The following is a 27,044-nucleotide window of genomic DNA, read 5'->3' on the forward strand; positions in this document are numbered from 1 at the left end:
TTTGACCAGACTTGAAAGAAGAGTAAACTCTTTGGTCCAATCTGGCTTTTAACTTTTTGAAATGACCGCCATGTTAAGAATCTTCCAAGTTTGAAAGTCTATTGAATCTAAAGGCTTAAAAGTTTACAGAAAAAATAACGGTATGTGCAGAAGCATATAGTTAAGAGGTACTCAGTGTTAGAAGAAAGCATACACAAAGCACATTCCAAGAACACAAATCCTATTAAAACTATACTGTAACAACAACAAAAAGTGCGCTATAAACCCTACAGAACAGATTCTTCTACTGCCGAGTGACAGGTGTCATGGAGACGGATGGGTTGATGCCATAGAAACCATCTTGTCCCTGAAACTTCTGGTATGAATTATCTGATGGTGCAGAGGTTGTTGGAAGTGGGGTGAGCCCATGAACCCATTGACCTTGTTGTTGAGTGGGTCCAGAAGTGGTCGCTATGGTGTAGTTGAACGGTGTCTGGTTTACAGGACCAGGAGGCTGTAACGGCTGCAAGTACTGAGGTTGAAGCTGGTATGGTGGTGGTGGCGGCGGAAGCAGTAGAGGGGTGGTGGTGGTTGCTGTGGATGTTGTTGCAGCGTTCTGTTGTTGCAGCTGCTGGAGATAGGACTGGTCATGGTTTTGAAGCTTGGGCCTTTTCTCTGGCGGGTACTCCTCGGACGATGGAGTTCCCGTTACAGCAGGTGGGTTGTTTCCGATGATGCGTTCGGAGGCTAAGGAAGAGAGAACGTGGGAGAGCATCTCGGCTGAGGAGGTTGATGCGGTTAGCCTAGCTACCACTGCGGCCGCTGCAGTTTTTCTTGGGTCTACCACTGATTGATTGGGTGGGTTCGAAGCAAACATAACCGGAGCTGATTGTTGTACATCGATGTGTGTGAAGCTTTGTGGTGCTGATGTAGCCGGTGAGACTTTGCTGGCTTCTCCTTCTGTAGCAGGAGGCTGTGAACTAATACCATGGTCTAGAAGCTGTTTGCAGAGATCACCAGTTCGGTCTGATTGAAATCGAGCAATCTGAAATTGTAGCGCAATGAATATAAATTTAACTAAATAGCGCAAAGACAAGGCAAAATCACGTTTGTTAGTACGAATTCAAACCTGAAGGTGGTTACGGACTTGCTCCAGCTTGAGTTCCTGGATAAAAAAATAATAAGGTGAGGTCTTTGGCAAGGTGCAATCAATGATGATATTTTTGTTAGCAGTTGTATAAATGAGAAACCTGTTCTTGTAAAGCTTCTCTTAAATGAGAGATCAGACTTATTCTGGATGTCTCCACTGCCCCTAGCTGTTCGATGCAGTCTCTCAGTATGGCATGTTGTCCCTGCACCTCTTTTACCACCGCGGGGCCAGGGGTGTGTCCTGTTTAAAGCAACACTCAACAAGTAAGATAATGAAAAGAACTCATGGTTGATGAATGTGTGAACAAGAATTGGCTTTTCTCTATCCAAAAAGTCATAGAAATAAGAACTGTAATAAAATTTATTAAGGATCCAACATTAACCAAAATGTGGAAGACTTGCAAAATATATCATGGATTCTAATAAATTTGTAGATTCTCTTCCTAAATGGTGGGAGTAAATTCCCTCAAAAATTAATGATCAGGCTTATTGAAAAGTAAGAGTCATCATACAAAACCAAACCAATAATTTTGGAAAAGCTATTTGGAAACCATTTAACATTCCGGTTACTACAAAGGGTTTGTGATTAAAAAAACAGATTAAACGAGTTGAGTTCTTAGAACAGGCGATGTATGTAGCTTGTCACTTGATAAATAAAGCATATCGACACATCTGCAGCAATGGACGGTGATACCTGAACTAAGATCTTTCTCGACCTCCTGCGTTGCTCTCTCAAGGTAACCAGCAGCATTAGTACATTTCCCAACAATGACATCCTCATCAATCTGAACGCCATGAAGAGCTTCAACAGCAGACACTACTCTCTCCAACGATGTTCCACTTGCCTGTTTCTGTTGAACAGACAGCAAATAAATAGCAAAGCTTATCATGCTGCTAACTTGAAAGAACTCCAAAGCACAAGACAGTGGATCTTATTGACAAATGAACTCAAGAGGTACGCAAACGGTTGTAAAAAAACTTATTGACTTACAAGTTTAAGTGGCACGAGCGCTCCGTTCCTGGCTCCATTTTCAGGCTGCTTTCCCAGAATCTCTTCTTTGAGAATTTGTCCATGAGATCCAAAAACCTTCCTTTCTTCCCATATATTAACCTTGAATAGAAAATAATGCCAATTACTCAATTAGCATTGCAGCTCTTATGTCAAACTCCTCCAATATAATTTCAATAATCAGAGAAAGTGGTAGACAGTAGTTAAACTCTGACGTACCAATCGACGTGCAGCTTTTCTTGCAAAGTCATCACCATTTTCAATCACATCACGAAGAGCGTCGGGGAGTACTTTCCAGAACTCACCTACAAACTCTGAACCTTTCCTCCTACTGTTCTGCAAGATATCGTTCGCTAGGTACAAATACGCCAATCGTTGCTCACGCGGGGAACAGTGAAACTGCCTGCCCCATGTTTCTACAACATGTTTCGCCTTGTTCATGTGAAAGATACACCAATGTGACAAAGCTGGATACTACTGTCAAGGAAGTGACACACCATGATAGGTATACAATGCAAATGCGGAAAAGAAACCACAATACATGTGAGGTAGCATCGTCAAAGAGTTACACTCCACAATATCAAATCAGACGCAAAAACCAAAGCATATAAAAATGGTAATACTCGAGTAATTATCTTCCAACTACCCATTTAACTACAGTAAACCAATTAAAGTACAGAGCTTTACCACAACCAAGACTAGTAGATAAACCAGAACACTATTTAACCAATAAAAGTACAGAGCTTTACCACAAAACAAGATCAGTATGCAAACTAGAACCCGATACATAGTAATATAACAGTTTCCAATTTATGAAAGGATACTCTCAATGCTAGCTTGAGAATTGTTGAGTTTAGAAAGTTTCTCAACTAATATCTGAGCATTAAATGAACTACCCATTGTTCCACCAGCTCCAACAACCAGTACGCTTTTCACGAATCTACAGAGAAACACACAAAAGAAACAAGCTTTAAGCATAACCAAACTTAGAATTTTGAATACTATTAGAAGAAAAGAACATGCTTTAAACAATAGAGAGAATCTCAAAAGCCGATTCTCAAGTACGAGCAGACAGAACTAGAAAGTGAGTTTAAACATCAAAACCAGTCTAAACCCTAATGTCCGAGACCTTTAACCGGAGACCAATCTCAGCAGAAAGCAAATACGAGCGCGAAAGTAAAGAGTATAAGAGGAAATTACAGAGGAGCAGGAGACTATTGTTGCGATGAGGCTCGAAAGTAAACGGCGCGCCGTTCTATCTGATGACTTGCTCCGAGAGTTAAGCAGTTGAAGAGGAAACTTGGAAACTAACAAACAACAACAACAACAACAACAATCTTCGTCGCTGTGGGTTGATGTGGAAGATGGCTTTCATTATTCCCTTATGGGGCTTAAGTCGCACTATTGGGCCTAGGCCCATTATTTAATACGACGCCGTAGAGAGTAGAGTTAACTGCCACCGACAAGTAGTGACGTGTCGATCGCATCGAAAAGCGTCTCTCTCTCTCTGTTATTAATGAGACCACAACAGTGTGGCTTCGAGTTAAACGATGTGTAAGAAGAAGAGATGAAGCGCGGTGGAATCAGACGGAAGCGATTGTTCGGGAGGACGATTCTCTTCACATCTGTTGTTTTCTTCATCGGTTTCGGTTTGCTTCTGTTGACGCTACGCTCCGTGGATGATCCTAACTCTTCCTTCATCGATGACGACGACGACGACGCCGTTTCGGACGAGGATAACGCGAGGTGGATCAATTCTTCCTCCGTGGTGGAAGCCAAGGTCGACGGAGGGAGGCTCTGCGCGACGGTGGAGGAGATGGGAAGCGAGTTCGACGGTGGTTTCGTGGATCAGAGCCTCAGAGTTCGAGATGTTATCCGTCGCCATTTTCACCTCAACGGTGAGAATCTTTGATTCTTTATAATATATATATTCGAATCTTTGATTTATTTATGTGTTCGTTCTAAGTTCTAGTTTCATCCATAGTGATAGCAAGATCTTGAAATGTGTGATTCTTGGATGGTTCAGGGGCTGCAGCAGTTCGTGAGCTAGCTCCGGAGGCGTTTTGTCGACGTGGATATGTTCTTGGGAAGACGGCAGAGGCGGGGTTCGGGAATGAGATGTACAAGATATTGACGTCGGGAGCGTTGAGCATAATGTTGAACAGATCATTGATCATTGGCCAGACCAGGCATATACTGGTTCTTTCTCAATCCTTTTTCTCTGCTTTTTTGAGAACTGTTTTTGCAAGTCTCTCTGAACTGTAGTTTTGTTTTTTTAGTTTGTGTATCTGTATGTTTATACCTTTCTCTGTGTGTGTGTATTCTCAGGGGAAAATATCCATTCGGTGATTACATTGCTTACTCCAATGATACATTTACACTGACTGAAGTGAAGCACCTGTGGCGACAAAAAGGCTGCGTGAAGAAGTACGGAAGGCGGCTTGTAATGAGGTTGGATGATTTTGAGAAGCCGGCCAAGAGTAATGTGTTATGTAGCAATTGGAAGAAGTGGGAGGAAGCTATTATATGGTTAGTGAGGGCAAAAAAAAAAAGATACAACACTTTTGTGAAGAAGTTATATAGTCATTACTGAGCTGACCATTTGGTTTTCTACTTTTCTTTCAGGTTTCAAGGCACAACAGACGCTGTGGCGTCTCAGTTTTTCCTCAAGAACGTGCATCCAGAGATGAGAGCTGCTGCAGTTGAGCTGTTTGGCGAGCAGGGAAACTCAGCACCCGGAGCGAATGTGTTTGGAGAGCTGATGATGAGTCTCATATCTCCCACTAAAGATGTGAAAGATGCTGTGGACTGGGTTCTACGAGAGACTGGAGATCCTGATATCTCATTACACATGCGAATGCTGATGAGCAAGTATGTTATATAACACACATCTCTGTCTTTTCTTTTTTTCAGCTGGCTGATAAATCCTCCTTCTTCCAGATCTGTTAGACCTCTGCGTGCAGCAGTGAACTGCCTAGGGAAAGCAGTCAACAGGCTTGGCGTAACGAAACCGAGAGTGGTTATAGTCTCTGACACGCCATCTGTAGTGAAAAATCTCGAACTAAATATCAGCTCAATCGCTGAGGTAACAATGATCTTTCCAACAACATGCTTCAGGTACATTGGAGGTGGACTAACTCAGTTGCAATGTGTTTTTGCAGGTTCTGCATTTTGACTATAAGCTTTTCCGAGGGGATATAGCTCAACGTGGTCGTGGGTTACCAATGTTAGACTTCAGAATAAAAGATTGGGGTCCTGCACCGAGATGGGTTGCGTTTGTAGACTTCTTCCTCGCGTGCCGTGCGAAACGTGCTGTGATCTCAGGTGCTCACAAACGAGTCGGGACTACTTATGCTCAGTTAGTTGCTGCACTAGCCGCCGCAAACAGTCTCGGTTAAGACCTTTACTTAGTTTTTGTCTTTTCATATCTCTGTTTATGACCGTTACTGACTTGGTTAATATTTAGCAGAGGACGGTTCGAGCAACTCGAGCTTTGCGTTCTTGAGTAGTTTCCAGAGTAATCTGTTAGCAGATGGTTTGAAGAACCAGGTGGGCTGGGGACATGTCTGGAATCGATACGCTGGTCCGTTGAGCTGTCCAAAACAGCCAAACCAATGCGCCTTCACGCCTCTAGCACCTCCCGGTTGGTGGGACGGTTTATGGCAGTCGCCAATACCAAGGGACGCTCGTAAGCTTGCGGCTTATGGCGTTGAGCTTTCTGGTTTTGGTACGGTTAACGAAGACCGTCTCCATGCCTTTTGTAACGCCAAGAAAGCCTACTTAAGCACTGTAACGATCGTTTAGTAACTTGTTGAAAAGTACTTTTTTGGCCTCTTGGTTTAATGTAGTAGTTACTGGTTTCTATTTCTCGGTCTACATTTTTCCCTTCCTTAATCGAACCAGCCAATTTACAATAACCGAACCGAAACCGTGATATAATTAAACTTGAACAAGTCTATTGGTTTAATACAAACACTGATGTTATTTCCTCAATTTGATATTCTGATTTCCCTTTTTGAACTAATCCGAAATCTCGTTAACGCACAGCTCACAAGATAGACTTTTGATGTTATTATTAGTTAGAGATGGGTTCTTAGTTGCTAAGAGAGGAATAAAGCAGTTGTCAGGAGTGAGGAGTTAAAGATGGAACATTATCTCGTGAAATCAAACTTTCCCTAATAGTATATTTGATTCCCAAATTGTTTTAACTTTTAATTTATTTCTACGATGCAGATTCACGACATTTTTGTTAGCTATTCTTCTCGTCGTTTTTAATTTGCTGTTTATAACTGCAAGGTAGGTGCTGCTTAGTTTAGAGTTTAAAAATGGATAAAAGAAACAACGTACGTATGGATGCGTAGTTTATGTTCATATTACAAATGGGTCATGTTAAAAAAAAAAAAAAAAAAATGGGTCATGTTCATATTCAAATACTACAAAGTAGTTTGATTGCGTAGCAAAAAAAGTAGTTTAATTGAACAAAAGACCAACTTCGTATGGGGTGAAAATAAAAATAACTTTTTTTTTGGCAAAAAACATAGAATCACATTGTAGAAAAATACATTGTTTTATTTTTGATAGAAAAAACATGAATCGAATTTTCGGAACAATGTAAAATTACATTTCTTATAGAAAAATATAAATCAGATAATCATAGTTTTTTTTTTTAAATTAAAACTTTATTTTTGGAAAAAGTAAAAATCATAGTTTTTTTGTTAGAAAAGATAAAATCAGCTTTTAAAAAGAAAATATGAAATCAACTTCTTAATTTCTTATAGAAAAACATAAATCATATAAAAGTTGACATCTCTCAATGTAATTTTCTCCACAGATTTATTCCCAACTTGGATCACATTTTAGATTTATAATCATATGTGCGTGTGAACACGGTTGATAATAACGCGAAAGAGTTTTTATACATTTAAAAAAAAAAAAAAACAATGAATCATTCAAGATGATGATAAACTTCCAAATGACAATTAATACAGTAGGATACTACTACAACCCACAAAAAAAGTAATAAATAGTACAATATATATTACCATAAAAGAAACGATTTAATTTTGTTATTGTTGAGTAGAAAGGAACTTAGGAAAGAAGCAAACGGTGTAACGTACCATAATTTGAAGCACACCCATGATGCTCCTCTTCCTTCCTCTCTAATCTCTATGTTTTATAGATTACGTGTCTTTCATTCCCCTCCCCCCCAAACAACAAAAACCCTTCCAAACCTATTCGAATTCCCATTTTCATCTTCTCCTCTAAATTCACCACAAAACCTCCCCTTCTTATCCTAAATCCTCCTCCTTATCAACACCCACATTCTCTTTAAAGTTATCGCCTTTTCGTGTTTTTTTTTCATTGTTTTTGACTCCGTTGATCTCTCTGATTGTGTGTTGTCTGATCGGCGTTTCGTGAGTGTGTCACCTTATAGGGAAAGATTCGAATTTTTTGGAGACAATGACGTGTTGCTCGTGTTTTGGTCCGAGGAGAAGACACGACGTGACGAAGAATCCAAAGCTCATCAAAGGCTTTTCCGATCACAATTCCCGACCTGACCAACCTTCTTCTTCTGGTCTCATCTCACTTTTCCTTTTTTTTTTTTTTAATTCATGCATTGTATTCATCGGAATCTAGTTGCATCGAATCATAAAGTCTCTTCCTTTTTTCTTCTGAATAGATCATAGAGGAGAATCGGTTTGTTTTGTTATTAATTAGTCTGTGTCACATGTAAAGGTTTATGCTTTATAGATCAAAGTCTCTCTCTCTTTTTTATACTTGATGATGATGACAGTGTAACATGTTGCATGTGACACAGACTCTTATTGTGTGTTTTGTCTGTTTGCTTCTTCTTCTGTAGCTAATCAAGCAAGAGCTTCACAGGATTCTGAAACACAGCAAGATTCTAGCAAGCGAACTGAATGTTTCACTTACCGAGAACTCGCCACCGCTACTAACAACTTCAGGCTCGAATCTATGATCGGACGTGGCGGTTTCGGTTCTGTTTACAAAGGAATGTTAGAAACTACTCCTGGACAGGTAGGTTACTCTCAAATCATCCACCACAATTGTGATTTAATAAAAAAAAAACTTTTTTAATGTCTGATTTGTTTTCTATTTGGTCTTAAAAAGTTGAAGAATGTGGCTGTTAAGATGCTTGATACAAGTGGTCATCAAGGAGACAAAGAGTTTCTCGTGGAAGTACTAATGCTCTCCCTCCTGCGCCACGAACACCTCGTGACTTTGTTCGGTTACTGCGCTGAAGGAGACCAAAGACTCCTCGTCTATGAGTACATGCCTTTTGGATCCGTAGAAGATCATATCCACGGTAAAGAGAAGAACTATACTTTATTCGTTTATAATAAATAAATCTTGAATACTGTTATATTCTTCTTATGGTGATCATCAGGTTACGGATCTGAAGAAGAGGTTTTAGATTTGAGCACAAGGATGCAGATAGCGTTAGGATCAGCCAAAGGGTTAGCGTATCTTCACAACGTAGCTCAACCTCCTGTGATCTACAGAGACTTGAAAACCGCAAACATATTGCTAGACCATGGCTATAAAGCTAAGCTCTCTGATTTTGGGCTTGCTAAGTTTGGTCCGAGCGGTGACATGTCTCATGTCTCCACTAGAGTGATGGGAACTCACGGGTATTGCGCACCGGAGTACGCCAGCACGGGGAAGCTGACGACGAAATCTGATATCTATAGCTTTGGAGTAGTGATGCTGGAGCTTATCACTGGACGCAAACCTATTGGGGACGCATGCATGGGTGCAAAACGTTTGCTTGTGAACTGGGTAATGAATGCTTCTGATTTGTACAGCAAAAAAAAAAAAAAACATAAAGAGATTGTTTGTTTTTTTATGATGATTGTTTTTTTTTTTTGATGACAGGCGTTGCCGTTGTTTAGGGACCAAGAGATAAGAAAGATTGCAGATCCGATGTTGTCAATACAAGGCCATCATTACATGGAAGAAGCTGTGGAGAGAGCACTTGTGTTGGCGTATATGTGTTTGAGAGAAGATGCAAACGCTAGGCCAACGGTCAAGGAAGTGGTGGAGGCTTTAGATAACATAGTTAGGTTCATAGAGCGGAAGAAGAAGAAGAAAGAGAGAAATATTGGATATGGAAGAAGAGTGGAGTTGGAGAAGAAAGGTGCAGTGGCGGTGAGCTCACCGAAGGAGACGACGAGGATGTTGAGTGTAAATGAAATAGAAGTAGAAGTAGAAGTAGAAGAAGAAGAAGAAGATTTGGAGAGGGAAAGAGCTGTTGCTGATGCTAAGAACTGGGCTGAGACTATGAGAGCGTTGAGGAGACAGAGTAATGAGCCACCAAAGCAGACAACTCCTTAGTCCTCTGTTTATGTTAGGAACTGGTCATAGTGATTATACAAATGGTGAACAAAAGAGATTATTAATACAGAGAAATCTCACATTTTGCATTTGGTTGAAATGTGGAGAGATCATATAAACTTTTAATGTGTTTTGGTGGAGTTTTTAGTTAAAAATATATGAAATTATTTAAAATCCTATATATTTTTCTAATTCATCTAAAAACTTTTTGAAAATCAAATTATTTCAAATCTTTGTAAATACAATACTGAATATGGCACCATTAGTCTTTTAGTTTGTGTTTTATTACAAAACTGATTAAATCATAAAATCTTATAATAATGGGAGATAATGTTAGGTCCAGTTGTGTAATAATTCAAGATTTCAAGGGCTTAAAACAAAACAAATATTGTAAATATGTGTTGTAGAGAAGGTGAGTCCATCATTCACAATCCATCTGCCTACGAGATGGCATAGCTGCATAACTGGCATATACTGGCTGTCATCATTTTTTTACTTTCCACCTTTTTCTCTCGAGATTTAAAAGATAAAAACATTTTTATTCTTTTAACTTTCATAATGACTATATCGAACAAAAGGTGTTCTTTGTACAAACCAATGGTACAGTGACACGTCAGATAATATTTAGGCTGTCAAAATAAAGAAAGACAGACAAAAGCGACGGTGACAGTATCTAACAGTCGCACAGTTACGCACCATTAGAATTAGTGGAAGAAGAAGAAGAAAAAAAAACCCTTCTATTTTCGCTGGCTTACTATTGCCCTTGTCGTCTTACTTCGCCGGAATCTGAAGATTCCATTCGCCGGAGACTATCATTATATTCTTCTTCTTCTTGTTCTTTTTACTTTGTGGAGAAAAACGGTGCTGAAGCTCAGAGCTCTTGAATTGAGGGTAGAGGAGATGTATGTTGTGCCTCCGCCTGAACGATCCGGTTCGGGATCCGACCGTGATTTAAGGGTTTACCAAACTTGGAAAGGCAGCAATGTTAGTTCCTTTTTTTCTAAATTGTCTCTCATCTTTATGGTTTCTGCTTGTTCTTGAGCTGCTGCTACTCTGCTTAATAATCACTCTTCCCTGTGGGTTATTAGCTCTGTCGTAATTTCAACCAAATTCAAAAATTGGAACTTTGTTTATTGTAATGATCCTAGGTTTTTGATGTTATTTTCAATTGGTATAAGCTTCGCTTTAGAATTGGTGATTACCCTTTCGATGGTTTTGATCTAAACAAGTCACTTTTGACTTTTATCTAATATGATTACCAATATAGCTCAATGATTAAGCTAAACAGGTTTGGAACTTGAGATTATGTAGCTTATGCCTATTTATAGTGATTTAAAAAAAAAAACTGAATACCCTTCCCTCTTGCTTCACAACGCTGGCTAAAGACTCTCAGTAATTGTTAAATGTCATTTTCAATATTGTTAGTGATACCATAAACTCAGACCTGCATAAACTTGTTATCCCTGGCTTCTTCTGTTGTAGATATTAGACACTACTTCTAGTGGTTCATCACTCACTGCTGGCATGTTTTTCAAGTTGATTCTTGTTTCTGGGACATGCTTTATTACTTTCTCTAACTTTAATTGTTTTTTTTCTCCTGTTTTTTCAGATATTCTTTCTTCAGGGAAGGTTTGTATTCGGGCCAGACGTAAGATCATTGGCCCTGACAATATGTCTCATCGCTGTTCCCGTTACAATTTTCTGCATATTTGTCGCGAGGAAGCTAATGGATGACTTCTCTGATAGCTGGGGAGTATCTATATTAGCTGTTGCCGTTGTCTTCACCATTTATGTAAGCATTAGTATTTTTTAACACTTTGTATTGCATCATATGTTTTAATGACCGAGGCAATGGTCTCATTTCGTTTTGTGTCCACAGGATTTAATTCTTCTACTGGTTACATCCGGAAAAGATCCAGGAATCATCCCGAGAAATGCTCATCCTCCAGAGCCTGAAGCTTTTGAAGGCAACATGGATGCAGGAGCTGGCCAGACTCCTCAGTTGCGGCTGCCTCGCATTAAGGAAGTAGAGGTTAATGGAATCACATTTAAGGTCAAGTACTGTGACACTTGCATGCTCTATAGACCTCCTCGCTGTTCCCATTGCTCCATTTGTAACAACTGCGTTGAAAAGTTTGACCATCACTGCCCTTGGGTTGGCCAGTGTATTGGTCTGGTAAGTCACAGTCCAACTATTCTCATAAGCCATACTTAGAGATAATCATCTCATATTTCTCATGGTTGTTGTAGAGGAACTACCGATTCTTCTTCATGTTTGTCTTCTCCACGACACTTCTCTGTATATATGTGCATGCCTTCTGCTGGGTCTATATAAGGAAGATCACTGAATCAGAGCATACAACTATTTGGAAGGCAATGCTCAAAACTCCTGCCTCCATTGTATTGATAATCTACACATTCATATCGATGTGGTTTGTTGGTGGCTTAACAGCTTTCCATCTATATCTCATCAGCACAAACCAGGTAACATTGCTACATCATCATCCTTTTTATAAATCATGAGTAACCGTTGATTATTTTCCTTTATCCTTTGCAGACTACATATGAGAATTTCAGATACAGATATGATAGACGAAGCAACCCACACAACAAGGGAGTGGTTAACAACTTCAAAGAAACGTTTTGCTCAGCAATCCCTCCTTCAAAGAATGACTTTAGAGCCTTGGTCCATCGTGAACCTCCGTTGCCTCCTAGATCTGTTGCAGGTGGGTTTATGAGTCCGAACATGGGTAAAGCCAACGATGATATTGAGATGGGAAGGAAAGCTGTTTGGGCAGACATGGGTCCTGCAATGTCAGAGCATGGTAACAATGAACGGTTGCATGTTAAGGATGGTGAGTTAGGCGAGCTATCTCCTGACGTTAGGACAACAGTTGATGAACAGAGGGATAGGCCTGGTGTGCATCCAAGGCGCTCAAGCTGGGGAAGGAAAAGCGGGAGCTGGGATATGTCGCCAGAAGTTATGGCCTTGGCAGGACGAGTAGGAGGAGAACAACACCAGAACCGTGGAGGAAGCAGCAGTGGAAGTGGTTTAGTGACTGAGAACCGGCATACATAGTCAGATACACGGTTTAGCAAGGAAGGAAGACAGAACAGACTCCCCAAGTTGGGTATGGTGAATACAGGGTTAGTGGGAATCTGAATGGTGTTTTTTTCTTTTGGATTATTCAGCTTAAAATCAGTTTATTCAAAGCTTATGGAGGAAAAGAAGCTCCTAATGTGGAAAGTGTTTGTGTTGGCTTTGTTGTGGTAAGCAAAAAAGGTTGGATTGGTGTGTTGTTTTACTTGTTTGTATGAGTGAGCTTCTTCTGTATTTTTTAGACTCTTTTTTTTTTCTTAGCTATGTTCACTTCAAACATTTAACCAGAGATGTGTTTTGAACTAAAAACAAAAATAAATAGAGAAAAAGGGTTTCTCTGTTATCATGAAGCCGACACTGAAGTATCAAAGTTTTTTACCATACATACCTATTATATCAGCCATACTATAAGTGAACATCCTTACACACACAGTACAACATCTAAAACGGTTAAACATAGCGACAAGCCGCCAACAATACAAACTCCTTATAAGCCGAGTAATGTAGTAAGCTTGTAGGACTCCCATGTGATAATCAGTTTATTTGAAAACAAGCTGGCATGAGTTGGAAGCCCTGACCACACTCTCCAGTTCCTTTAACCTCTCGAGTCTCTTCTCCGGATGAATGTCTGTCCTGGAGAAAGTTGCAGTCTCCAAACAACTTGCATTTCTTAGGATGTATTGGGCCACCTCTCTCTCATCTTCTATCTCCCCTTCGTAATTTTCCCAAACAAATGTCTCCAGACGGTTCAACAAACATTCAGCAACATACTTCGGTGGACTCCAATCTCCCTTCCTAAACCAAAGCTACACCCAACAATGGGTAGATCCAAAGTGTATATCATTAAAACCTCGAAATGGATCAGTTAGAAAAATTTACAAGAGATGAAACCTGGTAATAATGCTTACAGTAATGAGCTTGAGGGTTTGCAAATTAGGAGAATTATCGAGCACGGGCATCTACACATTCATGAGGTATGATTTTAGTACACACACAATGTAATAATAACAAGAAACTCAAAAATAAAACATTTACCAGGTCCAAGGGTGAATCAATCTCCAAAGTAAGGCGTTTGAGTGAAGTGAGAGATACAAGAAATTTTTTCATAGATGAAACCACACACGTCAGTAATATTTGCCTCCAACAGCTCAGGTGTATTTTCAATCAGACAAGAGTCACCTTCTGCTAACCCTCGAAGGTACAAATATTTCAAAGAAGGAACATTTATCACATAAGCCAACTCATATTCATCAATGCTAGTAATAAGTGTTAGACGCTGCAAGGATGGTACAGCAATAGTGAAAGTCTTCACATCAGAATGAGTACACGTTATAACTTCCAGATTTTCAAGACTAGAACAGCCAGATAAAAGGTTAACAACAGACCGCTCGTCCTTGACGATCACTTTGTAAAGGCGTAGAGTTGTAAGGGCCTTGAGACAAACCGGAAATGGGACGTCTACAAGGACATTAGGACCGAGTTTCAAGGTCTCTAGTGTCCCACATTTGTACAAGCTTGTAGGAAACCTATACGGCTCACCACCAGAGTAAACTTGGAGATCCAACTCACGCACATGAAGTCCAAACGCAACCCCCAGAAGTACTCCAATATCCCTAGTGGAACCCCTTCCGAAATTCATTTCGAGATGCAAACTCTGAAGAACCGGAGCCTGATGTGAAAGCAAAAACGTGCAGACGTTATCTGAGAACCTCTCTAGATCATTTGTGCGTTCGTAACAGAACCTGAGACTCGGCATCATCTTACAAAGAAACCGCCATCGTTTCGACAAAACACTAGTGGCCACGGCATCTTTTGTCGTCGGAAGTAAAGACAAGATCTGCAGAAGCAGAGCGTCCGGTAGCTCACTGATTCTGTCTCCGTTGCTCAAACTTGGACTAGGCAAAATTCAAACAACAAAAGGAATCACGATGAGTTGGTTCGGAGCTAATATTTTTAGAAACCATAGAAGTAAGCACACATAGAGGAGAAACATACCGTCGTTTCAACTCCATTGGCAGAGAACCTTATACCGCCAACATTAGGGTTTCAAAAGCAGAGACGGAGACGGTGAGTATTATGATGATCCACTTGCTTTGTATTAAGTAAACCAGTACAAACCGGATAAAATTGAAACATTGTTTTGTATTACGAGAAACCGTGACAATCTTTGTAGGCCGGCTAGAACCGGTTTTTTGTAGTTTTAATTAACTCCAGATAAATATTTAATAGATATAAATCGTACTATTAAATACCTTGTCTGAAACAAAAGAAACAGTTAATCAAACTTGTCAAAATAAGACAAGAGGTGTTTGACCATCTCACTGGCGGTCAAACCCCAAATAATGAGAATCGCTTTCTTTCCCTGTCATCCATCTTTGACTTTTGACTCTTCTTCCCCCATTCCCCTCTTTTATCCGTTACGATCTCGCCACGTGTCGTTCTAGTTCCCTCGTATAAGTCCACAGCGAGAGATACACGCCGTTGGATCATTCTTGCTTCCGTCTCCGTCTCTCTGTTTCGATCTGTTGTTTTTTGACCAAAAACCTTTTTGTTTGTTTGTTTGTTAATCTTTCTCTCTCTCTCTGCTGCCTTCCTTGAATGTGGTTGAACACATCCGTACGATACTTGAATCTCACTCTTTCTCCGATTTTAGTCTCTGAATCGTTTTCACTTGTTTAGAGATTTCGATCCCGAGGAAGAACAACAGTCTGCTAATTCTCAGAGTTAGGGTTGATTTTTCAAGTGTGGGGTGATTATGATGAAAGCTTCGATTGGGAGGTTAAGGAAACTAACGTCTCATAAGGTCGATGCCAAGGAGAAAGGAGAGCTCGTTGCTACGGCACTTGTTGACGAACTCGCTCGAGCCGGCAAGGTAAATTTTCAAATTCCTTGTTTCGACTAAATTTAGAAACTTTTTTTTGTTTCTGGTTTAGGAGTGAAGAACAAATTTAGAAACTTTCGAATTGGTAGCTAAACCATAGTGTAGTTCCATGAACATGTTTTTAAGGAAGTATTTAGCTGATTGGTTTATTTTAATGGAAGAAACACTAGTTAAGCTCTCAGATACACTCACTTGTGATGTCTCATCAGGATATGCAAGACATGAGAGACTGCTACGATAGACTACTTGCTGCTGCTGCTGTAACGGCAAATAGTGCTTACGGTAAAACAAACATCCAATTTCGTATGTTTTTTCTTATGAACATGAAAAATGGTCTTACACTTCTTAATGCAATTTTTTAGAGTTCTCTGAGTCATTGGGAGAGATGGGTAATTGTTTGGAGCAAATTGCGCCTCATAACGACGAAGAAAGCAGTAAGCGCTTAAGATTGTCCCTATTGTACAACTTTTAATTCCCTATTCTGTATTGTGACATTGGTTTTTCTTCTGTAGGTAGAATCTTGTTTATGTTGGGTAAAGTTCAGTTTGATCTCCAGAAACTTCTTGACACATATGTAAGCTGTTCATTGCAATCACCAACTCTGTAATTTTAACTCTGGAAATCTTACATTTGTTTTTTGTTTTGTTTTTACTCTTCAGCGTAGTCATGTATTCAAGACGATTACGTCCCCATCAGAATCACTTCTCAGTGACCTCAGAACTGTTGAGGTACGTATACCATTGTTTGCTACTTCTTGTATTCAAGAAACGCTTTACTTGTTTCTCTTATCCTTTTCTCTTTTTTAAAAAAATGAGCAGGATATGAAGCAACAATGCGATGAGAAGAGGTTTGTTATTTTTTCACTAGTGAGTTTTTATTTTGCAGTTTGATAAACATAAACATTTTCTATGGTTTTAAACTACTCAGAAATGTGTTTGAGATGGCGCTTGTGAAAGATAAAGGAAGGCCCAAAAGCAGTAAAGGAGAAAGACATATTCCTCCAGAGTCTCGACCTGCTTACAATGAGTTTCATGAAGAAGCAACAATGTGCATTTTTCGATTGAAATCTCTCAAGGAAGGACAAGCTCGTAGTCTCCTCACGCAAGCAGTCCGTCACCACACTGCTCAGGTAAATTTCAAACTCAGTTTCTTATGAAAACTTTGTCTTCTCTTTATGTGTTCTTGACCTTTTTTATTATTCTTTTAGATGCGTCTGTTTTACACTGGAATGAAATCGCTCGATACTGTAGAGCGTCACGTAAGAGTTTCTGCAGAGAAACAGCACATTGACTGTGATCTCTCTGTTCATGCGAACGAAGTGGAAGGTAGTAGTGAGGATGATGATGACCAATACATTAACAAAGAAAGAGAACTCAGTTTTGCGTACAAAGAAAATGAGCAGAGGGTAGACGCTGCTTCTATTTCTCCGACATGGGGTTCAATGAAGGTAAAGTTGAATTTGAAAATGACGAGGAACATGACTCTGCGGAATGATCTTATACTCTCTTGTTTCTCTCTAGATGGACGATACAGACCTCTCCTTTCCTCGTCCTTCTGTAACAAGAGCCGCAGTGGTAACTGCTGATCACAGAGAAGAATACCCTCACAGGATGACCAGCTATTCAGCTCCGTTGTTCCCGGAAAAGAAAACAAAGACGAATCCATCTTCCAATGCTTACGTGTTACCAACGCCTTCACCGTACTCAAACCCGGCTTTAAACCCGAGACCAGCAAACCACAACATATGGCATTCATCTCCGTTAGAACCGATAAAAAGCGTGAAAGACGTGGAAAGCAACAGCATCTACGTCCGCCTCCCTCGCCCTTCTACAACAGACAAGCATCCTCATCAACAGCAAACAGCTGTACGATACGCATTTTCCGGACCGATCAAACCCTCATCATCAAAACCTGTCACCACTACAACCACAGACACGTTTCGTCCTCTGCCGACTCCTCCTGTACACCAGTCTCATTCTCCGAGAGCCTCCCCTACAGCTTCACCTCCTCCTGCTTCTTCTTCTTCCCCGAGGTATAACGAGCTTCACGAGCTTCCGAGACCACCTGGCCACTTTGCACCACCGCCTAGACGAGCCAAATCCCCTGTTCTGGTTGGTCACTCGGCGCCTCTAACCGGATGGAACCAAGAAAGAAACAAAACTGTTAGTCTCGCTCCTCCGTCCACCACCAACATTGTGGCCTCGCCACTTCCAGTTCCTCCACTGGTCGTTCCTCGAAGCTACTCTATACCTTCAAATAACCATAGAGCCGTTGCTCAACGAGCGGTCAGAAGAAACGAAGACGGAGTAGCATCCCCGCCGTTAACACCAATGAGCCTGTCTCGGCCGCTTGAGTCCACGGGAGTTGCTCGGACTAGTCAAATTAGAGGTAAAAAAACACACCAAAAAAATGTTTTATTTTTTTCATTGTTTACGTAAAAAATATTTAAAATACATTTGTGAACTTTATCAGAAGTGTATTTACTTGTTGTGGATTTATTGAAACCTCCATAGGTTATTAACTATCTTGCAGGAGTAGGAGAGCTGATCGAACGATGAAGCTAGTGTTTGACCAAAACGAGAATCAGCATAAGTGAATATACTACTACTAGTCAGTATATGTATAATTCTTTAGTTGGTTAAATTCGTATTCTCTAATTTTTTTGCCTTCACTTTTCCATTGTAAATCTGAAGCCTCTGTTCATTGTCTTTATATTTTTAACTAAAAAAATTTAAACAATCCATTCAAATCCATTATAAAATCAAATATATTAGTAAATCCGTACGATTAAATAACACTTGATTTGATATAGAATTTATGAATCATTAAACTAATAATACATGATTTTAATACAGATTTGAAAATCACAAAACCAATAACATTACATTTATTTCGGATTTTCAAATCCATTAAAATACTACAACAACCAATAAACGCTACTAAATAAAAAAAAACACAAGAGTAACGCATACATTTATAATTATTTAAATTTAAAATCCTGAAAAAATGGTAGAAGAAAATTATCACGTTGAGCTGATTCGATAGACATACGTGGCGGATATCTAGAGAGAGGAGAAGAAGGAGTTTCGTTGTTCGTCAATGGAGATCTCTGCTGCGTTTGCTTCTCTAACTTTTTCTGGACTCGTTCCTCGTCTTCTTCCTCCCTTGTTCTATCCTCAAGCTCGAAGTGCACCGTTGCTGTCTTCTTCTTCTTCTTCTTCTGTTAAACTCATTTCTTCTCACAGACGTATAGCTCCGTCTCCGTGTCTCGCCGATCAGTCTGCTTCCACCGGTTAGTTTTTTCCAGCTCTAATTTAGAATTTTAGAGATGCGAAACACCTGTTTCAAAGTGTTCGATGATATGTCTGAAGCTGAACTAGTTGTGTGTTTGTGTCCTGAATTTGGAGTCTCACGATTAGTACTGTCTGCTCGAGAACTTGATGAAACTGTACTAAATGTTTCTACCTGATTGATCCACGGGATATCTTATCAGTTTATTGTGTTTTGTTGGGTAGGGGTCAATGTTGTTGATTCGGATCCCATTGATGCTGTTAAGGTGAGAGTTTTATCACAGAACCTACTTTTTTACTGATGTAATCAGCTTTGCTTCCTCTTATTCTCTTAACCTGTTTCTGTTTTAAAACTCAGAGGAAAGCTATGGACATATCCCCTCAACTCAAAGGCGCTTCAATATTTCTGGTTGGTAAGGCCGCTCCCTGTTTTTTAAAAACTAATTGCTGACTTCGTAGGGATGAACACTGATGTGTGAGCTTTAACAATCTGGTGTAGGGGTTAATAACCACATTAAAACCAACTTGGGGAAGCTTTTGGCTGAGTCATTGCGATATTACTACTTTGATAGGTATGCCACTCGTAACTTCGATAGAACTTTAGTCTGCTTTCATTATTTTTTGGAACCTATAAAGCTCTTGGGAATATATGATATTCTTGTTACTTATCCGAGGGCTAGTGTTAAGGTTTAAGCTCTCTTTGTTTGTCCTTTACCTCCATAACAGAGGGTTGCCACTTTAACTCTGCTTGTCCTTTTCATAAGCTCACACTATATTGTCCTAACTTCATTTTACTCTTATTTGTAGTGATAATTTGATCGCTGAGGCGGCTGGTGGGAATGTGTCTGTTCAAGCTCTAAAGGAGGCTGATGAGAAGGCTTTTAAGGAATCAGAGGTAATTTCAATCATTTGATCAAATGCATCCTTGATCCAGTTTCCGAAAGAGGATTGATCTTACTTATCCACTTACAAAATACATACTCAACATCAAACTAAATGCTACATAATGGTGGTTATTAATGATGACTCTAATGTGATTTTACAGACTGAAGTGCTGAAGCAGCTATCATCTATGGGTCGGCTTGTAGTTTGCGCTGGAGATGGTGCAGTCCAGAGCTTGACAAATCTGTATGTTCTATTTATATAACCCGCAGTAGTTTCTCTCCCATTTCGAGCTTTTAGAAAACATACACACTCTGCCTAGACTTTTGGTCGTTTCCCCCGAAAGCCCCAGCAGTGGGCTTGGGCATTTCGTGACTTCGGATTGATTGATCCCCATCTTTTCAAGAGTGTCTTTGAAGATGATATCGGCCGAACTTCCGGTATCGATTAGCACTCTAGCGACGTCGATATCTCGAATCGTCTAAAAAGTTCTTCGGGCATGAAGATTGGAACATTGGGAGTGTGCATCATGAAAGGAAGCTCGCAAATCTTTTAGCTAAGTGAACTTTGAGATGATCATAAGCTCATTTCTTCCCAAGTGATGCATAGATGTCTTCTTTCTCAAAACCTGCTTCATAGCTGCTCCGTGAGAGTGTTTAGGGTCATGCATATATCGTGATAACAGACCAAAGCTAAAAGCAAGGTCAGGACGCGTGTGGAGTAGGTAACGTAAGCAACCTATCTTTCGCCAATAGTCTTTGGCATCAATACTTTCTTCCTTCTCTGCCCTCGAAAGCTTCAGACCAAACTCCATTGGTGTTTGAACAGAATTACACTCCTCCATCCCTGTTTCACATAGGATTTTCTTGGCATATCTCTCCTGAGACAGAGTTATTCTACCCTTCTCTTGACATACTTCGATACCGAGAACTTCTCTTCTGTCTGCTTCTCGTTTGACCCTAAATATTTGAACAGTGCGCTTCTAAGACACGGGATCTCCATATGGATTGCTGTTCCTCTGGAAATCGCAGCTAAAGGAGATGCTCCCTTCAGCTCAGAACCGTCCCCTGAGGTCTTTCTTCTCTCTTTCTCTCTGACCTGCTTAAAGTTCCGTCGGTGTTATTACAAAGAAACAAACTGTGTTTCATGATGGAAGCAGTTGTATGACGCAATAAAAGCGAGTTACGAAAAATCAAGAAAGGGTTATGACACAGCAGATGCAGTTATTTCCCTTGAAAGTAAGGATTTTATTCACAAGTCAATAAATATAACCTTGACCGTTTCATTTTTATGAGTGATGCTACTTTTTGTTCTTTGAACCAGGAATAGCTACAAAGCTGGGGTGCGAAGACTTGGACACAATAACTTCTGAAGAGCTTGCTTTGGAGGCAAGTCTTGAACTTTATAATTATTATTTTAATCATTTTGACTTATGGTTACCATTGTGAAATATTCTCTGAAAGAATGTGTTGTTCTTCAGGTCTTGAAAGAAATAGAGAAGTTGACGAGAGTAAAGAAAATGATGGAAGAAGCTTCTCGGCCTTTCTAGGTTCATATTTACTATCCATGCATCGCAAAATCTGTGAATTTTTTTTAGGGTTTCTATCATGTTGTATATCATGAACATATTATTTTTCATCATTATCATGGTTCATGGACATATATATTAGGCATTTTTTGCGTAAAAATGTTGGTAGCGTTTATGATAGATGCTGCAAGCATTGGATGGAGGAGAAACATCTGACGTCTCTATCACGTGAGATCACGTGTTAGACTTTATTCTATTGATTGATGAGTTGATCAACTAGTAAGTGGGCCTAATATCTGTGGCCCACTAAGGGATAAGAGCGTGAAACAGAGAAAGTGCAAAAACAAAAGCTCATCTCAGTTCCCAACAGCTTTCTTGTCTCGTCGTCGTCGTCCTTTTTATAAGAAAAAAAAACATATTTTTGTGTCTGTTCGATGGAGGCGCAATATTTGGTGTCGGTAAAACAATAAAAACGGTAATAATGGTAAAAATACAAAAGTAGTAGAAGAAATGCGTATTTTTCATGCCAAACTTGTGGTTTTCTCCTTTAATCAAAAGAAAAAAAAGGATGTATAATGTGTAATCAAAATCGTATCTCGAGAAATACAAAACGTAATGAGAAATGTAAATGGCAGACTGAGTTAATTGGGATTTGTTTATAAACAGACGCAAAGATAAGGGGGAAAGGAACAAACCTCTCTCTGCCTCTTTCTCTCTCTCTCTCTCACCCCTTCCTTCAGATTCTTCCTCGTCTTTAAAACTTTTTTCTATCTCTTCTGGATTCATCTTGTTCGTTTCTGTTCCCAGTTTGGTTCTGATTAATCGATCCATGTGAATGATTCCATCTGAAACGTTCTCTTGAACAGATTCTATTGGTGCGTTGTTAATTTCTCGGTGTTTGTTTTCGATGATTTTGATGATGATGGTGATGAGCTGGTTTTGTTTTCTGGAGATTTGTCTTATATGAGAAGCTTTTGAAGTTTTTATTGATCAGATTGATTTGATTTAAGTTTTTTGTTTTTTTTTTTCACGCCGTGGTTCATGGTGTTACGTTCGTGATCATCATATGTTGTTTGATCACTTTTGTTTTCTTGGAATAATTTATTGCTGTTATGTTTCATCATTTGTATATTTTTGCTCAATACTTATTATATACGTGTCTTGTAGTAATGATGTCTGCTTGAAAATTTCACACTGAGAAATTGTGAGGATGATTTTGGTTTAGCTCAAGTTATTATGTTCTTTTTATTTCTGAATGGCAGCTATTGTTTGATCTCTTCGTCTTTCTTAAAACTTTAAAACATTTTAAAAAAAAAATTACTTTGGCTATTATGGTGAATGTGTCCGGGTTCTTGATTTTTTTTTTTATCGTTTACTTTCTTAAAAAAAAACTGGAATCTGTCAGCCTTAAACTTCTGCAATTGTGTTATAATTATGCTTTAAGCTTTAAGAGTCTGTCTGACCGACTTTGGCTTTGTCCTTTATTCGTTTCAGGAAAGTGTAACTGCAATGAACTCTGTATCATTCACCCTCAAATTCCATACAGCTCCAGGACGCTCTGACATAAACCACTGTCGAATAAATTTCAAGTGTTTAGTTTCTTGTATGCGGGTTGCAATGCACGACTTGTGGATGCCTGTCACTGATACATAGTTCTAGTTTTGAATTTGTTTCACTAGAGATAGAGGTAGTATTGTTATTGCAAGGGTTTGGTAGAGGAGATTTTCCAGATTAAGTAGGGATTTGGAAACTGTCACTTCACAAGTTCCAACAAGGTATCCACCACCCTTAGGGGACCACAACTTTTTATTTGATAAAGTCCTTTGAGCATTGGCTATGGGTCTACCACAGACTGCTTCAAGTGACCAATCCCATGAAGCTTCTTCCGCTCCCAGTTCCAGCCTTTCGCAAAGTCTTCCTTTGTATGCCACTTCCCATGATTCAGATGGCCTTAACAGAGGAAGCGAAGAAGGCATTTGCTCTTCCATTGGAGAATTTGATAGGAAAACTTCATTGGAGCCTCTGGAGTTCACTGATGATCATCATAGATTCCATGTTACCTCATCTAGTAGTGGTCATGGATCCACTAGCTATGCTGCGGATAAGGTTAGTTCGAGTCTAACTGGAGCTAGAAGGATAGTTGGTTTTGCATCAAGTGAAACCAGCTCACTGGAAAAGGAAGCTGTTGATCACTCTCTGTCATCAACTGTTGGAGTAACAGGAGCAGATATTGGTGGAGCGTTGGTCAGGAAACGAGTACTCTCCCCTCTTAATACTCTCTTCCCTGTAAAATTCAGAGGTGACCTGCTTGATATCAGCAGTATCAACCACCAAAAAATTACTTATTCTGGTCTCTCTAGTGGACTCTCCGGTTCTGTCGCACAAGATCACACAAAGGTTAACCTCGCTGGTAGGTTGCATCTCTCCACCACTCCTACAGCCACATCTACTCACTGGGAATGGAAGAACGCCTCGAACAGTAGCAGACTCTCCTCCATGGTCTTCACTGACGGTCCATTGCTAGACTCTGCAGACCTCCACCGACCCACAAAAGGTGAGGTTTGCTTATATTCACCAGTATATGAAACCTCTGGTACATCCAATAGGACCTCACCTTGTGATAAGGAGATATCCGCCTCTCCACCGCTCTCTCTCTCACCGCTTGGTCCTAAGTTTTCTGAGAGAATCAAAGCTGGCCAAAACGGGAAGATAGTGGAAGAGTTGAGGAATATCAGTGAAGAAGCAGAACTAAGAATTGACCGTAGATTGTTTGATGATGCGTATGCTCTAAGGAGAGCGTTTTCAATGGAGAGAGGTGTTGAACCAACTCCTTCATCTCCATGCAGAAGGTTCACTAGAAGCTTGAGTGGACGCCCCATTCAGAGGTCATTGGTTGGTTCTTTCGAGGAGTCATTGTTGACAGGAAGGTTGTCATGCGGGACTACAAATCAGGTTTTCCATCTTCGACTCTGATGCTTTGATGACATGTCGTGCTTACACATATGAGTAAAAAGGTAACTCATGACTTGTGCTGTTTCTTTCTGTGCAGAAGATTGACGGTTTTCTTGCGGTTCTTAGTATAGCTGGGGGAGACATATCTCCAAAATCACAGAAGCTTCCGTTCTCAGTAACTAGTGTTGGTGATGATTGCGTCTTGCTATATTATGCCTCCATAGATCTTGGTGGAGGATCTAAATCGAACAAGTTCTGGAGCCAGAAGTTGAAAACAAGCCCAATCAGCTTTGATGCTCAGAGCTCCTCCAAGAGCCAACTAAGGATCCCCATGAAGGGTCGGATTCAACTGGTATTGATACTATTTTCATTATAAATGTTGTGGTTAAAAAGTCATCTGAGTGGTGGTGGTTGAAAGGTTCAAAATACTCATATGGTATGAATTGCTCTTTGTGCAGGTTCTTAGTAATCCTGAGAAAACACCTCTTCACACGTTCCTCTGTAACTATGACTTAACTGATATGCCGGCCGGAACAAAGGTAATACTGAACATACAAGAAAGCAAACACTGTTCTTTTTTTTTGTGTTAAGAAAGAAAAATTATTAGGAGCTGATATAACATTACCTGCTATAGACTGAAGGGTAATAGTTAGCCTCTAGGAAAGCATAAGGTATAGAGAAATAACTAACTGGTGTTTTCATTTCCACTAGTTGATCCGCCTTTTAACTTCATTGTTGCATGTTCTGTTGTATGTAAAAAAATACAAAATAAAAGAAGTTTGAACATTAGTTTTCTTTTGTTTCTGTGGGGTATTATACAGACTTTCTTGCGCCAAAAGGTTACTCTGGGATCATCTAATCCAACCAGTGAAGCAACGCAAGAGAACACTAGTAAAGCCAAAAGCTGTGCAAAAGAGAACAAAACAGAATGTGAAGGAGTAGAAGGAGATGAGAAACTTGATGTGTTACAAGAAAGTGAGAAAAGATGTTTAAAATCTTCCAAAGAATGTAACGGTGGTTCTGGTGCTCTACGGTACGCTCTTCACCTGAGGTTTATTTGCCCATCACCCAAGAAAGCTTCAAAGAAACCTGATAATGACGACACCACGGGGGGGCAAAAGAAAAGCTTGGATTCAGATGGGAAGAGGAGATTCTATCTGTACAACGACTTGAGAGTCGTGTTTCCTCAACGCCACACAGATTCAGATGAAGGAAAGGTACCGTTTGAGATTTTACCTTCCGACTCTTGACCAACGTTTTAAGTTTTTTTTTAATCAGTTTTTTTTGGTTCGTCTTTGTGTTGTTGCAGTTGAATGTGGAGTACCATTACCCAGAAAACCCAAGATACTTCAACATCACAGACTAAGTTTTCAATGGTTGTATTTCGTTTTCTTGTTTAAGAAGAAATCAATGGGCTTATTTGTACATAACCCCATGGCTTTGACACAACGTTGTACAGATTCAGGCCTTACATTAACTATTACTTTTGTCTTTTGTTTTTCATCTAACAGATAGGATCGATCAATGTTCATGGGCCCATAGTTCCTTGACCAGTAACATTAATTATAGAAATTGTGATATGAAATCTGAAATGATATTTCATCAGCTGAAATAATAATTATTAAGTTACAATGATTGCTACCTTATATTAACATACTGCATTTTGATTCGGGTATTGAAAGTACAGATTTATTTTTGGAATTAAATAAAGGATTTATTATCGAAGTACAAATTTTTTTTTAGAATTAAAACAAAATTCTTTTTATATGAGATAGTGCATACGTATGGAGTATGGACTAAAAACTGAATAGGTATCTAAACTTTTTTTTTTTTTTTTTTACAACGGTATCTAAACTTTTAAATTACAAATTATATACGTACATATATTAATTATATATAATATCTAAATAAGCAAATATTCTAAAATTAATATTTATAAATTGAATTACCAAAAAACAAATTATTAAAAATTATCTGAGTTATATGATACGAGAGAGTTTGTTTTTTCAAATTAGATCGCTGAAGAAACTCAATCTCGTAAACAAATCAGCTTATCAGAATTAAATTATTTTTTTGTCAACCTTTTTTTCATCAAACCCAAATGGGTTTTTTTTTAACTAAGGGCTTTCAATTTAAAACTTAAACTATTACAAGATAAGATTGGAAATCTTATAGTTTGGAAAAGCTGGAATGAAACAAGTTTCATGTAAGAGTGAATCTCAAACCAATGAAACAACAAAGGTTGAGACTAGATAAACCACTGATGGTGAAAAAGACACTAGCTAATGATAGGAGCCACGGCCTCGTCGGCCACGGTTTCCTCTCTCTCGGACTGTCTTCCACTCCATGTTTTGGTACTTGATGGGAGGCTTTGACTCTCTCCCACCTCTAGTCAAGCTGAACGAGTTTGAAGGCTCAATTTCAGCTTTATTCACTTCTTCTAACACTGTAAAACGAGAAGGACTCTCAAAGGCACAATGATTAGTTGATGTGGTTAAAGGATCAATAACAGAGGACTCTAGGACCTTGTTATTGATAATACTTGATGGAGAGGTTTCCATAATCTGTGAATAAGTGGGAGTAGACTGTGCATCTACTAATATGGAGTAAGCAGGAACTGAGTTAAGCGGAACAATGGGCTTCTCTTGTTGTGAATGAGAAGAAGGAGATAAAGTTTCAAGCACAGCGACAAGGCGTACCTCTTCTAAGACGTGGCCAGACTCTGGAGTAGGAATCAATAGGTTTTCAATAGCTTTTGGATCCTTTGGATGCATAGTCGATAATGGTGAAGCCGAAGTATCCTTTTCATGTAGAATAAGATCAATATCCACAACAGGGATCTCACTAGGAACATCTTTTGTCTGTGGCAGCACGCCTGAATCGTTAGCCGGCTTAGAAGGTAAGAGGCATCTCTTTGC

At 39.5% G+C, this 27,044-nt stretch overlaps 8 protein-coding genes across 12 annotated transcripts; 6 read left to right on the plus strand and 2 right to left on the minus strand.

Annotated features, from left to right (window-relative positions):
• Nucleotides 1-78: 78 nt before the first annotated feature.
• LOC103875259 (regulation of nuclear pre-mRNA domain-containing protein 1A) lies at nucleotides 79-3,505 on the minus strand. Of its 2 annotated transcripts, none has more exons than XM_009153754.3 (8): nucleotides 3,338-3,505; nucleotides 2,962-3,077; nucleotides 2,357-2,604; nucleotides 2,120-2,239; nucleotides 1,823-1,979; nucleotides 1,230-1,369; nucleotides 1,109-1,144; nucleotides 79-1,024 (listed from the first exon to the last, which is right to left on the minus strand). In XM_009153754.3, exons 2-8 carry the CDS (start codon nucleotides 3,035-3,037, stop codon nucleotides 284-286), a joined length of 1,518 nt encoding a protein of 505 aa, XP_009152002.1. In that variant the 5' UTR covers nucleotides 3,038-3,077; nucleotides 3,338-3,505; the 3' UTR covers nucleotides 79-283. The 2 variants fall into 2 exon arrangements, with proteins under 2 accessions (XP_009152002.1, XP_033129173.1); XM_033273282.1 differs by having other exon boundaries at nucleotides 2,962-3,086; nucleotides 3,341-3,483.
• A 139-nt stretch (nucleotides 3,506-3,644) lies between these two features.
• On the plus strand, nucleotides 3,645-6,054 carry LOC103875260. Its single transcript, XM_009153755.3, has 7 exons — nucleotides 3,645-4,035; nucleotides 4,164-4,326; nucleotides 4,466-4,666; nucleotides 4,763-5,008; nucleotides 5,078-5,222; nucleotides 5,299-5,530; nucleotides 5,607-6,054. The coding sequence occupies exons 1-7, from the start codon at nucleotides 3,705-3,707 to the stop codon at nucleotides 5,939-5,941; spliced, it is 1,653 nt and encodes a 550-aa protein (XP_009152003.1). The 5' UTR covers nucleotides 3,645-3,704; the 3' UTR covers nucleotides 5,942-6,054.
• Nucleotides 6,055-6,301: 247 nt separating this feature from the next.
• LOC103875261 (serine/threonine-protein kinase CDG1) lies at nucleotides 6,302-9,672 on the plus strand. The gene is made up of 5 exons (XM_009153756.3): nucleotides 6,302-7,712; nucleotides 7,998-8,176; nucleotides 8,270-8,465; nucleotides 8,547-8,938; nucleotides 9,035-9,672. Exons 1-5 carry the CDS (start codon nucleotides 7,598-7,600, stop codon nucleotides 9,491-9,493), a joined length of 1,341 nt encoding a protein of 446 aa, XP_009152004.1. The 5' UTR covers nucleotides 6,302-7,597; the 3' UTR covers nucleotides 9,494-9,672.
• A 721-nt stretch (nucleotides 9,673-10,393) lies between these two features.
• On the plus strand, nucleotides 10,394-12,936 carry LOC103875263 (probable protein S-acyltransferase 7). The gene is made up of 5 exons (XM_009153757.3): nucleotides 10,394-10,477; nucleotides 11,103-11,285; nucleotides 11,373-11,669; nucleotides 11,744-11,977; nucleotides 12,051-12,936. Exons 1-5 carry the CDS (start codon nucleotides 10,394-10,396, stop codon nucleotides 12,570-12,572), a joined length of 1,320 nt encoding a protein of 439 aa, XP_009152005.1. The 3' UTR covers nucleotides 12,573-12,936.
• On the minus strand, nucleotides 12,913-14,860 carry LOC103875264 (F-box/FBD/LRR-repeat protein At3g26920). The gene is given in 5 exon segments (XM_009153758.3): nucleotides 12,913-13,399; nucleotides 13,502-13,552; nucleotides 13,629-13,688; nucleotides 13,690-14,488; nucleotides 14,589-14,860. Coding segments are annotated over 5 exon segments (1,194 nt in total). The 5' UTR covers nucleotides 14,606-14,860; the 3' UTR covers nucleotides 12,913-13,132.
• A 141-nt stretch (nucleotides 14,861-15,001) lies between these two features.
• LOC103875265 (uncharacterized protein At2g33490) lies at nucleotides 15,002-18,217 on the plus strand. 2 transcript variants are annotated; one of them, XM_009153760.3, is made up of 10 exons: nucleotides 15,002-15,465; nucleotides 15,684-15,756; nucleotides 15,837-15,908; nucleotides 15,987-16,048; nucleotides 16,134-16,202; nucleotides 16,293-16,321; nucleotides 16,402-16,603; nucleotides 16,682-16,921; nucleotides 16,995-17,862; nucleotides 17,988-18,217. In XM_009153760.3, exons 1-10 carry the CDS (start codon nucleotides 15,349-15,351, stop codon nucleotides 17,993-17,995), a joined length of 1,740 nt encoding a protein of 579 aa, XP_009152008.1. In that variant the 5' UTR covers nucleotides 15,002-15,348; the 3' UTR covers nucleotides 17,996-18,217. The 2 variants fall into 2 exon arrangements, with proteins under 2 accessions (XP_009152008.1, XP_009152007.1); XM_009153759.3 differs by having other exon boundaries at nucleotides 18,007-18,217.
• Nucleotides 18,218-18,420: 203 nt separating this feature from the next.
• On the plus strand, nucleotides 18,421-21,354 carry LOC103875266 (probable inactive shikimate kinase like 1, chloroplastic). Of its 2 annotated transcripts, XM_018659958.2 has the most exons (11): nucleotides 18,421-18,766; nucleotides 18,990-19,030; nucleotides 19,123-19,177; nucleotides 19,264-19,336; nucleotides 19,572-19,659; nucleotides 19,810-19,892; nucleotides 20,622-20,718; nucleotides 20,806-20,884; nucleotides 20,970-21,034; nucleotides 21,127-21,206; nucleotides 21,249-21,334. In XM_018659958.2, the coding sequence occupies exons 1-10, from the start codon at nucleotides 18,574-18,576 to the stop codon at nucleotides 21,193-21,195; spliced, it is 843 nt and encodes a 280-aa protein (XP_018515474.1). In that variant the 5' UTR covers nucleotides 18,421-18,573; the 3' UTR covers nucleotides 21,196-21,206; nucleotides 21,249-21,334. The 2 variants fall into 2 exon arrangements, with proteins under 2 accessions (XP_018515474.1, XP_009152010.1); XM_009153762.3 differs by having other exon boundaries at nucleotides 21,127-21,354.
• A 439-nt stretch (nucleotides 21,355-21,793) lies between these two features.
• LOC103875267 lies at nucleotides 21,794-25,657 on the plus strand. 2 transcript variants are annotated; one of them, XM_009153764.3, is made up of 6 exons: nucleotides 21,794-22,049; nucleotides 22,669-24,126; nucleotides 24,227-24,478; nucleotides 24,585-24,665; nucleotides 24,948-25,343; nucleotides 25,436-25,657. In XM_009153764.3, the coding sequence occupies exons 2-6, from the start codon at nucleotides 23,011-23,013 to the stop codon at nucleotides 25,490-25,492; spliced, it is 1,902 nt and encodes a 633-aa protein (XP_009152012.1). In that variant the 5' UTR covers nucleotides 21,794-22,049; nucleotides 22,669-23,010; the 3' UTR covers nucleotides 25,493-25,657. The 2 variants fall into 2 exon arrangements, with proteins under 2 accessions (XP_009152012.1, XP_009152011.1); XM_009153763.3 differs by having other exon boundaries at nucleotides 21,795-22,049; nucleotides 24,224-24,478.
• Nucleotides 25,658-27,044: the final 1,387 nt, after the last annotated feature.

Source organism: Brassica rapa, chromosome A06 (assembly GCF_000309985.2).
Source record: "Brassica rapa cultivar Chiifu-401-42 chromosome A06, CAAS_Brap_v3.01, whole genome shotgun sequence".
Classification (NCBI taxonomy): Eukaryota; Viridiplantae; Streptophyta; class Magnoliopsida; order Brassicales; family Brassicaceae; genus Brassica; species Brassica rapa.